This window comes from Excalfactoria chinensis, chromosome 8 (assembly GCF_039878825.1).
Source record: "Excalfactoria chinensis isolate bCotChi1 chromosome 8, bCotChi1.hap2, whole genome shotgun sequence".
Taxonomy (NCBI): domain Eukaryota; kingdom Metazoa; phylum Chordata; class Aves; order Galliformes; family Phasianidae; genus Excalfactoria; species Excalfactoria chinensis.
The window spans coordinates 13,771,405-13,784,751 of NC_092832.1; the positions used below are offsets into that span (position 1 = coordinate 13,771,405).

Consider the following 13,347-nt stretch of genomic DNA (forward strand, 5'->3'; position numbering starts at 1 on the left):
AAGGCTCATGCATGGCAAATGCTTTGGAGAGACACCCTCCATTTCCTTAACAAGCCTATTAAGAGAATCTATCAAGAGCGTTAAGGATGGGTCTCAGAGGGAAGAAGAACAGCAAGAAAAGAGATTGTCCTGAGATATTCCCAGCACATGAAGGAAACAACCCACAACATCATCACAGCCTACAACCATCAGGTGGGAACAATGCAATCCCATTGCTAGAGAGGTACAATCTCACATACCTGGACACTTCTCCTTTTTGCACAGCCAAAGGCTGTTTGAGCATACAGCTTCCCAATCTGCTTCAGCTTCCCTTTCTCTGAAGGGGAAATGATGAACCCCGTTCCAAGGGGATGCTGACATACTCAACTCTCGGGGAATCAAAAAGAGGACAAATATGAAACCCAGATACATGGAATGATAAGGCAGGTACTCACACTACACACTGCAACAGGACTTGTGAAACCCCTTACCTCATTGATTTGAAAATACTTGCGTGTTTTTTTAACCTCTCCCCCTGTCCCCAGATTCCTGTGATGGTATATGATCTTGTGTAACTTGTATAACACGTTTATATCATGGATCAAAGGTCGAAAACCCATAAGGCAAACAGGCAAACAATTCTCTTGTTTAAACAGGTATTCTGTAAACACTGCCTGCAACACAGTACTCCTGTAAGACGTTATTCTTATTGAAATCTTGTGGATGTTACAATACAGAAAGCTGGAAGGAAAACAAAGAGGGGCTCCTGGCTGCTCCCAGAACAGCAGGATCCCTCAGGAGCCCCGTGTGTGCTCTCAACTCAGCACTGAATCTATGAATGCACTGCTTGCTTCCTGCCCACATAGGCCATCAGGGCCTCAGCCAGCTTCCGGAGGAGCAGCTGTTGGATGGAAAGAGACTGATGAGCACAAGCAGAACCCAAGATGGGCTTCTGGCACTGCCCACAGCCATCTGTCCTCCTAATTCACCTTGGAGTGGGGTCTGTGGGGAGCCCTTTAATAGAAACATCATAGAATGGCTTGGGTGGAAAGGGACCTTAAAGATCATCTGTTCTAATCTCACTGCCATGGACAGGATAGCCACCCACCAGATTAGGTTACTCAAGGTCCTATTCAACCTGGCCTTGAAAACCTCCAGGGATGGGGCAGCCTGTATTAGCACCTCAGCACTGTAAGTAGAAAATGTCCCCTTAACATCTAATCTAAATCTCTTCCCTTTTAGTTTACAACCATTCCCCTTTGTCCTATCACTATCAGACCATGTAGAAACTGACCAACGTGGTCAGTTGCATCCCATCTGATGTCAGCATGCCTAGCCTCAATAAGGCCTGCCTAAGACCACAGAATCCAAAGACCCAAGGGTGTCACCATCCACACAACCAATCCTTCCACTGTTCTGTTCTCTTCCTTCTTCTTGGGTCCCAGTCTCCAAACAGAAGGACAGAGGAGAGCACCACTTGTGCTCATGATCCCTTCAATGTCCTTCCAAGAGATGCAAAGTCTCTTTTAATATCCCATAGTTTGCTTGCTGGTGGTCACTGTGCTGGTTTCAATAGAGTGCTGCTCCCTGCTTAACTGATCCAGGGAGGACTGGGAAAGGATACCCCCTTCTTAAAGCTGTGCTAGAAAAGGAAAGAACAAATTACATACATTTCTGGAGGCTGGTGGCCCTGTTTGTGTCAGCAGGTTGGAGCTTGATGATCCCTGAGGTCCTTCCAACCCAAGCCGTTCTATGATTCTGTGACGTGGAAGAAGTTTATGACAACATACACTTAAATTTCCCGTTGTGTTACAAGGGAAACACAGGTCAAACCTGCCAATGAACATCCTGCTACTAAAGCAATGGGATGTGTGCCTAGATGGGCCTGCGCAAGGAGGATTTTTCTTTCTTTCTTACAATCCATCTGCCGGGATCCATACTCTGCAGTCACTGAGTAGCAGCAACTCTCGGTGCTATTGCCCCCTTCCGTCTCTACCTCACAAATAAAGAAATCATGCTTATTATTTCCAGGACCAACAAAGGCAAGGACATTTTTTTCCCCCTCATTTCTGACAAGTCAGGCAGATTGTGAAGTCATCAAAATGAACAGCCTGACAATAAGATTTTCTTGTGCCACTGACAGTGGAAAAAGAAAAGAGCTTGAAGTGAGAAAAACAGCTTAGCAGACAATGCAGATGTTACTGAATACAGTAGCTTGCAACCAGCTTTCCTTGATGGAGAAAGTGTGTATGTAAGCAAGCAGGACAAAGCATTCTCATTAGCCACTTAAGAATCGAGGCATTGATTTGTTTCCAATCCCTTCCATGACTTTTGATTAGCTGAGATATAATCGATATTCCCAGCTGGGTAAGGGTGGCCCAGCCAGGTGGCTTTCTCAGACTGCTGTAAGACTTCAGCAGGATGCTAAGGTCACTGCTGCTCAGACAACATCTTGACTCTGCTAAGAATGTTAGCTGTACTTTTATTTCTTTTCTGAGGTCAAGGATTTGACCTCCAGGCTACATCAGCTGGTCGTACAATTTATGGTTGTGCACATAAACAAACCAGAGAAATAATGTAACCCTGTGTTTACTACGCAACTTACCTACCATGAGAGGAAGGAGGCTATGATATAGCAAAAATAAAAGGAAGTAACTAAAGGAGAATCCTGAAGCAAAGCCACAAGGAGACTTAGAACCGTGAGTGCTGCCATCAGGAGGCACTCAGCTAAACCTCTCCTCCAGAAGCTGCATGTTGCTTATACAGCAATCAAGTAACCACTCAGTGAATTTAACACTATCAATAATGGCAAAAATAGCCCCCAGGGTTTGTAATGTAAAGTTATTAATAGGGATTCAGTTCTGAACCCCACCTGCAGACCTCTGTGTGTATAAAATGCACATTGCCATCTTTCTATACATAGCTTTGTTTGCTCACTTATTTTTGAAGCAGAGAACTTCAGCTGCAGGTGCCCAAGAAGCCAAACATCAGCAATATATATATATGCATGCATAAAGACACTGTCCTCAATGTCTTCTCTTTGTTCATTTGCAAAAGCTCCAGGGGAAAAAGAAGGGAACACTGTCAGCCTTTGTCTTTTTTTAATGCTTTTTTAAAGTTTATTTTTAAAGCCTACCCTCAGGTCTCAGTAGAGCAGAGTGCTTCAAAAGTTGTTCCCTCATTTCATTTCCCAAACAGCAGAGCAGACCTGACAACACGGCAAGGATTTTCTTCCTCAGTCTGACTGCTTAAAATAGTCCAGGAGAAGGAGAGATGAATTTGCACCTTCAGGAAGGAGCTTCAACAGTTTTGTTAGCGTTGAAGGAACACTTCCTGGCCAATATAAGTGTGGTGCACAGCTCTTTTCTATACGTATTTCAGAAGCTGCACATTCAGCTGGATCTTCCTCCACAGAACAGGCAGACCCGGAGTTATGTTTATTTGAAGCGTGGTCATAAGTGCTGATCCTGAGATAGATTCTTCTCCATGAGGTCAAGCACTGGAACAGGCCGCCCAGGGAGTTGTGGGGTCACTGTCCCTGGAGGTGTTCAAGAAACATTACGATGCTATATTGAGGGACATGGTTTAGTGGGCAATGTTGGTGACAGGTGGATAGTTGGACTGGATGATCTTGGAAGTCTTCTGCAGTGATTCTATGATTATTTTTTTCCCTACAGCCTCTTGTGCATCACAGAGGTGCCTACAGGAGGAACACATCACACTGTGAACAAGAGGCACTGCATCCTGCTGGGTACCGTCATCACAGTCTTCCACAATACTCAACCTCAAGGCATTCATCAAAAACAAAGAAGAGCTGAGACTTCTGCTTCTGGAGAACAACCAAAACAACTACCACATTCACAGTGGGAACCCGACATACTCTGCAACCAGTTGACCTCCAGGCCACTGGAGGTAGAAATCTGTTCATATAATATCTTAACCTGTCACCATCTTAGCCAGGACCTTACAACTACTTTCAGAACCCTCTTCACAAAAAGGATGGAAGATAAAATCAATTCCCCTCTCTGCCCCCAAAACTGGGGTTTCTCCCAGTGAAGACAACGATTCAACTTAAAACCCTAACAGTTTTGCAGGCTCCAAATGTGCTTTTGGAAAATACAACATGCAACAAAATCTCCTGGCTAAGTTCCAGTTGTCATGCCCAGTCATTCTGAATTAAGGTCAGGTAACTTCAGGTTACCGTGGTGGAAAGCAAGGGACAGCCATCTCTGTAGATCATCTGTAACCTTGTGCTAACCATCCGGCCGTACATACACAAATGACTTCTACAAGGACACCAAAACACTGGTATTCATTCAGATTACAAAGCTGCTTTAGATGTGATCAGTTATTAATAAGAAAATGATACCATTTCTCCCTTGTTAATTAACGACCTACCTGATTTCATCTACAATACCCACTCCAAGCAAATTTAAAAAAAGAAGTAAAAGAAAGAGCAGCTTTCCTAATGCTTAATCATCGTGACAATCTTAGCTCACCACCCAGTCTGCTCACTGGAAAACCAGATACACACAGCTCAGTAAATAAGTATTTCTTAGCTGAAACTGATTTCAGATGATGACTTCTTCCACACAGTTGACACTTATCACTGAGATGACAGAATATTAAACATCCAAATCCACTGTGGGCACTTCAATCTGACTGTCAGACGCCAGGTCATCATGCTGCAGTGTAGCACAAAGCCAAGCAGGAAGGAAGAAGCTGAAGGTGAAAACAGAGTGGGCATCAAAACCCACTGCCTTCCTATGGCAACAACAGGATCCTGTGCTTTGGAGATAACAGCGCAGACATAATAAGTGGAATTGATCATTGGCTTTTAATAAGAATTCATATCCAGGCACAGCAGGGTTTTTTACAGATCTAAACACTATTCTTTTCAATTTGGTTTGGCCTTTTCTCAAGAAGGTGATAAATGAGCAATCTTTTTCCTGCCTTTCACAGTGGAAGATGAATTGGATGCACTGTGGGTAGAACCAGAGGAAGAAGCAGCTTGTCCAGACGCAGGGCTTTCTGCTCCATCCATGGACTATTATCTGACTAACCAGATAAATACACAAAGAGAGAGAATGTCCTAGAGAGGGAACAGGAGAGCAAGAGAGCTACTTTTCCTTCTTCATACTGAAATTCACAAAAATCAGCATGTAATTCCTTGTTAAACCCCGCCTGCAAAAACTCACTTCCAGATCAGACAGCAGTACTGCATTCACGTCAGCACGGTACCAGCTTTGAAACTCCAGTTTGAACACCAAACCCTGCTACCTAAATGGGCTGAAAGCACTTGGATGGAGAAAATCTCCCACTGTTCCAACCTACAACTCAACGGACTGAAGCCAAGTGTAAGAACAGAGGCGCCAGGCTTCCTGTATTAAAATCAAAGAGCATTAGGCCTTCCTTAGGACAAACACAGATCTCTGTAAGAGAAACTGAGTCACAAGATGCAAAATGCAACAGAGACAGATTGAGAGCAAGTGTGTGAAATGCACTGCTGTTTTAATAAGATAGCAACACTAAGGTTAGCCTTCATTCATCCAGCTTCTTTAGCTTGCTCATCAAACTGAGCACCCAGACACATAGAAAAACTACCGAATTTCACCCACCCCTAAAAGTGTGAGTGCAAAAACATGCTGCCAATCAGTCATTCTTATCACAGAGGCATAACATGCAACCTGCTCTGCTCAGGCAGAAAATTACCCCCAAGCCCATTTTTACAATTGTAAAGCTTACAAAATGCTCTGGGAAGAACACGTCCCCCCCTCTGTAAAGTACCAAAATGAAAGCTGTGGTCATTGCAGACTGGAAGGCCAGCAGGAAAGGAAGGAGGAAAACCTCCCATATATTATATCTAAATCTTCATCATTTGCCATTTTTGTCTCTTATTAAAGTTTTATTAGCCCTTCAGTTAACACCTGCCATCCTACTCAGAGAATTAAGGCCTTTGCTCTGTTTGAGTGACTCTGAGCTGGAAAATCTGTTCAACAGATTTTCCATCTACTCTAAGAATCTCAGCAGAGACCTTCCCAATTCAGGCTCCCCCAGCTGAACAAACCTTGCGTTCTGCAAATGTGGGATATAATACATCAACCAGATATTAGTGGGACCTTAACTCTGCATCTGTGTACCGCGCACACATGAGAAACAAGGGGAAGCTTCTTAGGCAATATTATTTCAGGGTATGGAGCCCCACAAAACATTCCTCAGCCATGGAATGCTATCCACCAATCAGTGCTGAGAAATACAACAGTTCTTTCTAATTCCATTGATTTCAATCACAGCCATTTCCTCACTGATAAGCTATGGAAATTCAGACCTGGTGAGTAACCACCGCGGATAACCCTTAATTGAATGAGACAGCTTCTATCACACTTTAAATACAGATTTCAGTTAATAGGAGCTTTTTCTTTGTATTCACAGAACAGTTCTCAAGGGAGAGTCTGATGCTCATTCTTTAAAATTTGTTTTAAAAATAGGATGACAAGACTGCTGCTTCCAACACAGCACCTTCAAAATCCAAGGGTTAGCTCCTGAGATCCTGAGTTGAATCACAGTGTGAAGGGAAGGAGAAAAACACACCACACATTTTCTCATTTGCCTTCTCTAGAACCATGATAGATAGAGCTCAGGGTAAAATACACAGGGGGGGGAACAGGACCAAGAGGTGGATTATTACTTGGGTAAGGTTCTGTTTTGTAGCAATGCAAAAAAGACCATGGCACACTGGAGAAGATAGATCAAGAGCATGAAGCCTGGCTGCATCATGATTTTGATCTCAAGTTGTTATGCCTCAGCCATTAGTTTACAGTCCTGAAACAATCTCTGGCACTTACTGTGTGATGCTTACCCTAAAAATATCTGGTGTTTGGCCTGCAAATACTAACACACGAGTGAGAAGCATTGACAGACACATGGTGCCCAATTTATTCTTTAGCAAGTACATGGTTGGAGGTCTGTTTGTTGATAGTTTTAAACAGAACAGGTTTTGCTGCATTCACCAAGACAGAAAAATGCCTTTCACACAACCTCTGCATTCTATGCATGTCCTCTATTATCAAGACCATAATTTCCTATTTGACCATGTCAACTTCTGTAATTATTAGCTCCTGTTTGTACACCTATACCACAATTATAGTACCTAATTACAGAACTTCGGACCTTGTAGGGGATGCTGTCCAACACAGCAGGGTGAAGGACAGCTGCTCAGGGCCACTTGTGTTGCCTGTGCCTCCTGAGATGGAGAGTCCACAACCCCTGGGGCAAACCATTACTATGACTGATCACCACTCAAGTCTGAGAACATTAAACAACCCCAAACCACCTGTAACTTGCTCCTCCATCTGCAGGCTGCCAATGAAGCAGCCCTTGGGTACAGCTGCCAGTCACAGCCACTGATGCTGGGCAGCTCAGTCACATTCCAGCCCACCCTCTGTCCATCTACCTAGTCCACACTTCAGCAGTCATGGTGTCAGAAGTCTTACTGCGCTCATCCCCTACACCAGCCACGTCATCACAGAAGCTACCAATGTGATTTCCCCTCCATAAACCCACACTAATTACTCTCAATCAGCTTGCCCCTCTTTTTTTTTATGGGCGGTGAAGCCCATCAAATAGTTCCCGTGCCACCTGCAGCCAGAGGTTTACCTTCTCTTCATTCAGACTTAGCTCTCTAGAGACATTTTGTTGGCAAAGTGAGAAAAATTGATCCAAATATATAACAGCCATGAACATGAAGTCGGTCCAACCCCCATGTTCTAATGTGACATGGAGCTGACACAGCCAAGGCAGCACGGAATGCCTCAGTAGGGACGTAAAACTGACCAGTCACTAAGAGCAAAAAGATAAATTGACTGTGCTTGTTCAGTTACTCATTGCTGAGAGCAGAGCAAAAAGCTAAACACAAAACACCCAACCATCTTTTACTCCCAGGAACTCTTTCAGCAGCAGAGCTCAAATCTCAAATCCAATTTTCATAAAAGCTTTTGCACAGATCATCTCCATTTCTGGCTGGAATCATCATTAGCCTGGCAAGCTCCGCTCTTTGACAAGATCAATGTTTTAACCAGAATGGAAAGAGCTCTTACTTAATAGATTATGAAATTAAGCAGCACAAAAGCAAATGCATAAATACACGGAGAGATACAAGGAACAGCTGATAGTGAGTGGAGCCTTCTGTCCCCACCATACAGTGCCAGCCCACCACAGGGCCACACCAACAGACCAGATATTAAAACCCATCCATTGCTAGACGTATTCCAACAACATAAAAATCCCAGAAGAAATGCCCAGCCTTTCAAATGACAGTTTTACGAATGTCTGCAGCCCTTTTTAATAGATTTCCACCAATAAAATGGAGTCAGGCTCCTCCAGTTTGCTATCACTCATTCCAAGCTCAACACCAGCGCTCCAGATGTTCTCCAAGCCTCCCTTTTGGCAACACAACTTTGGATAACAAGATTTTCCATCTTGGTAAGCTTGATAAGCAAACAGGATTTCAGTTTCTACTTCAATACAATTGTATCACACAGCAGCACTTCGCAAATCAACAGCATCAGGACAAAACAAATAATTATGACCCGTGACTATGTGATTATCAGATATTCGATTTATTGTGGTGCTGCTGCTACCACTGATATATAGCAATCAATGAATTAGAGAGTTCTGATCATCCCATTTTTGGATCACAAGTTTAGTCTTCTAATAACAAAGCTTGTTGAAAAGCAAAGAGGGAAAAGTTCAACGCTGTACTTTTTTAGCACTGCACCTTACTTTTGCCATGAGCAGAAATACAGACTGCCTTACCTTGATGTTGCAGGCTTGTTCCATCAGCCTCCTGGCGTTCTCCTCAGCTCTGTACCTCTTGGGCAACTGAACCCTGAAGAATTTTAAAGCTCCTTCAAAATCAGCTTGTAGAAGGTCCTCTTTGGAGGTCTGCAACCAAACACAAAGAACTGCTCTATAAACACTGAGAACATTAAGTCATGCTGTTTCACCAGATTTGTCATTTACTGAATGTATTCCAAACCACTGATATTCACACCAGCTCAAAAGACATCACCTTTGCTGTCAACTCTTTAATTCCTATCTCATGAAACAAACCAGGGCTTAAAACTTAGCCAAGGAACACCATGCAGAGAGGGGCAGCCCCTGCCGCACACGGATGTATGCTGTCCTTCTGTACCTGCAGGGTAAGAAAGGGATTCTAGCAAAGCCTGTCAAGCTGCAGCTCAGGGAGGAAAAAAAAAAAAACAAAAAACAAGGAAAAAAAGAAATGAGGGAATCTATAATATTTTTAGAGAGCTTATGCTTTGTAACAGCACTGGCTTTTATAACGCCGCTCTAAGAAGACAATATATATATATATATATATGGATATATATGGCTGCAGACATTAACAGCAGAAGCAGAAATGCATATGACTCATAGGAGGCACCAGCAAGTCAGTGTGCAGAAGTCTGTGACACCATTTCTTGAAGAACAATGTGCCAGAGAACGTTTGCCATGTTTATTTCTATATCTGTCTTAAGGCTGTATTCTCGCTGTGGTATCAAGCCTAACAGGTCAGAAATGTGAAACATTCTGCGCTAATCCCATTCTGCTGCTGAGGAGGAAATATGATTCATGACTCAGGGACAAATGAATTCATTTTTGGAGCTGCAAGAACTACACAATGAGATCTTGCAGCTAAACAGAAGCCTTCAGACAGCTCCCTTAAGAGGCTCACAGAGATCAGACATGCAGAGAACACAGTCGGGATGTCACCTCAAAACGGGAATTCTTTATGGAGCAGAAGGTATAAAGAAAAGTGTGCCAATGTACAGCAGGGTGAGTGAGGCCATACACCTCAGTGCCATCACTGACTTGTGTGGGGCAACACAGCCCCCCATAAAGGCAAACTGCTGGATGCCAGCTCAGGCACTACATGAGGAAGAAACCTGCACTGTGCATGGTTATCTATCACATATTCCAACGGATTATTATACTGCATGCTCTGCTGAGCACTTACTAATAGCTTCTGCTGCATTAATCACAGAGTGAGGAAACGCTAAGTGCAGCTGAAGTAGCTTTGGAGGATCTGTTTCCCTGCAAATGCAGGATTCACAGAATCTGCTCAGAGTTCCCTCAGGATCTGTTGGGTCCTCCCTTCCTTGGCAGCCAGGAAGCCGCTGGGTCATCCCTGCAGGCACACAAGAACAGCTGCCATCAAGATGCTGATGAGCACTGCTCAGCTTTACAAATGAGCACATCCACTTCTGCCCACAGCAATTTGGCAGGAGGGCTGCTTGGCCAAGGCAAGGCCAATGTCATGTTGACAGCAAGCTGGTGCTGAGGTATCCAATGAATAAGACCCACTCGTGAACACAATTCTTGCCAAGGCATCCGATTCCTCTTCTGAAGGCAGTTTACCATCTGGACCAGGTTTGCTAGGGCAATGTGTGCTATCCCCCACTGCAGATGAGCTGTGCTAAAGCAACTGCAGGGCACAGCACCACAGCAGTGTCATGACACAGCTCTGGACAGCGTTAGCTGGGCAGTGCTGATCAATCACAGAGCTGTTAAGGCTGAAAAAGACCTCTAAGATCCCCCAGTCCAACCCCAGCCCAACATGGTCACTTCCCCCATCCCTCAGTGCCACATCTCCACAGTTCTCCAGCACCCCCCAGCATGGTGACCCCGGCACTCTGAGGGCAGTAAGTGTTGGATACTCAGCTTACTTGAAAATGACCACCCTCCTCTCTCTGCAGTGCTGACAGCTGTGATTGCTATATGGACCAGAAAGGTTTCCCTATTCCACTGCAGAATTGCCCTAATGCATTCATGTCCTCACAGTCCTGCAGCCCCTGCTGGTCCAGCCACAGCTCCGAGGAAGCTGCAGGGGGACAGGGGCAGCCTCTAAAGCCCCATTTTGCTGCTGTTATTGATTTCACACTGCAGAGCTGCCAGCCAGGCTGACTGCTGTGGCTTCTGACACAGTGGGAGGATGTTTTCAATCACAGCTCCTGGACAGTTGCTCCTAGCACTAAGCAAACAGCGGAGCACACTTGTTGTCAGTTTCACCTTTTTAGTAGGAGCTGAGCTGCTCTAATTTCAAGCAAACATTTTTATCTGAATTGCATATTTTGCTTTAGCTTTCCAAAAATTAACATCGTGTATTTTGGGCTCTTGTTATTTCTTTTCCTTTAAAAACATTAAAGATCAACACTTAAGTTATCCCACCAAACCTCAGAGAAGCAGAGGCACCAACCCTTTACATCCACAGTGCTTCATTAAAACTAACAAATACCAAAAAAGACAGAGGCAAATATATCAAAACAACAAAGATGTGTAAAAATTCATATTTGGAGGCAGTTCTCCCAGGGTTCCCTTTGTATCACTGCTACAGTGACTCTGCAACAACCCTCAAACCAATTACTTTCGCAACACTGTAGCTATGGAGAATGTTGAGGCCTGAGAAGCCTTTGGTCAATTAAAATCTATAAGGAGTGAGCCATGGCAATGGGAACTATTGAAACTGAAAAATGATAACTCATCATACTGCACATTTTGCTAATATGAGTGGTGGAGCCTAGATGTTCAGCTCTCTGTACCTTGCTGTGTGTTTTCACTTCATCAAAATAGTCAGTTGGTCAGAAAGCTATGAGTTTTGCTATTAAAATGACAAGAAATCAAAGTAACCTTTTAAGATCAATGTTAACTGGGCTGTCTATTTTGTGTGTGTATATATATATAATTTGTGTACATTATGCAAACAAACCAAACCTTTTCAGGTACTAATTAAGAACAGGAAACAACAAAAAACGGTGTGTGTGTATATAAGTACATATGTATGTGTACTTAGAAAGAGGGATGGATGGATGGATGGATGGATGGATGGATGGATGGATGGATGGATGGATGGATGGATGGATGGATGGATGGATGGATGGATGTATATGCAGTCCAAAAGAAGCACACAGCGTTGTTGATATTCAATGACTCACATTTTGTGACATTTGGTGATCTTAATCAATAAATCACGAAGACATTCCAGGCCTCTCTGGCAGCTGTTTGACTGGCAGGGCTCTGTAAATGTGCTGGTTCCTATCACTCAGCTCACGGATCTCACCAACAACTTCTTTCCCTCAGCCATCTGTAAGCCTAATGAGCCGCTAATTCCAGTTTGGCAGGTACATGGCACTGCTGTGCACCTGGGGACCCCAGGGCATTTCTTAATATTTGAGAGGTAATTCTTAAATAATCATATTTCTGTTTAAAACATGTGTTAAAAAGACAGGCAAAAGAGGAGACTCATTGAGAACTACGCACTTCTGAAGTCTCTGCTTGCCTCGTAGGGTTTGGTTCAATGTCTCCTCAAATGTGCTTCCCACATATTTCAGTATATTCACAAAATGGCCTGATATGGAATGGCTGAAATGAAGGAAAAGCCCTTTTGCAGAAGTAGCAGGGAAGCTCTAAAGCCTACAGATGAACTGCTGGGAATGTGCAGATGATTGAAAAACAAGAACAGAAAACCTGAGCTCTTCCTTGTGACCAACTTCAGTAATGGTGGGTTTATCTTATTATTATTACCACTATCCTCTCAAAATGCTGAGGGAACTGTGATTAAGACAAAGGCTTGGCTTTTTTCTTTAGTTTAATTTTTCCATCTTTAATCATTCATTCTGCAGTCTCATTCCTCATTGACTCTACCAACTGAATCCCCTGGTCCCAACTGCAAACTCAGGGAGCAGAAGAAACTTCTGATCAACCACAGTGAGTATCCTTGATTTAATTCTTCCTCTTTTATACGAGTAGATTGAACAATTCCACAGTAATTTCTACAGAATTAAGCATACGTTGTATTTCTGTTTAGGATTTCTATGGAATGCCAGTAAGCGTAAACCTCCTGTTGCACATCCTAATGGGCATGGGTCAGGAAGAAGAGAGCTAATGGAAGGCAGAGGAGAACCCAGCCATACTCTGCTCCACTATCATACATCCTACCAGTAAATCCAAATGCTTTCAAGTGACCCTACAATACTTTTCAAACCATGATATTTAATCTTTAACACACCTAGATGTGGTTTTAAGTTCTTGAAGAATGTGCAATGCACTATGGAGGTGTGGGAGCTGCTTCTTCTAGCCTGACTGCTCCTCCAGCAGAGCTCCAGATCCTGAGCTCTGTCAGATGACCCCAAGAGGAGGACATGGAGCTGCTGAGGAGGCTTTGTAGTCAATGGGCTGGCACCCAGCAATGGGTGCATGTTTCCCATACATACACACAGTGCTGCACCTCTGCTCCAAACACCACTGGTGTTTGCAGATCCAGACTACAGAAGGTAACATTCCATCTGCCATCTAAAATACTGATGAATG

The 13,347-nt window shown here is 43.7% G+C and overlaps 1 protein-coding gene across 3 annotated transcripts in view; it reads right to left on the reverse strand.

Annotated features, from left to right (window-relative positions):
• RABGAP1L (RAB GTPase activating protein 1 like) overlaps positions 1-13,347 on the reverse strand; it is a 178,231-nt gene that overhangs the window by 33,790 nt on the left and 131,094 nt on the right. For all 3 annotated transcript variants that reach the window (XM_072343550.1, XM_072343551.1, XM_072343552.1), the window contains one exon: positions 8,794-8,922. In XM_072343550.1, the coding sequence (XP_072199651.1) occupies positions 8,794-8,922 (129 nt within the window). The remainder of the gene's footprint in view (positions 1-8,793; positions 8,923-13,347) is intronic.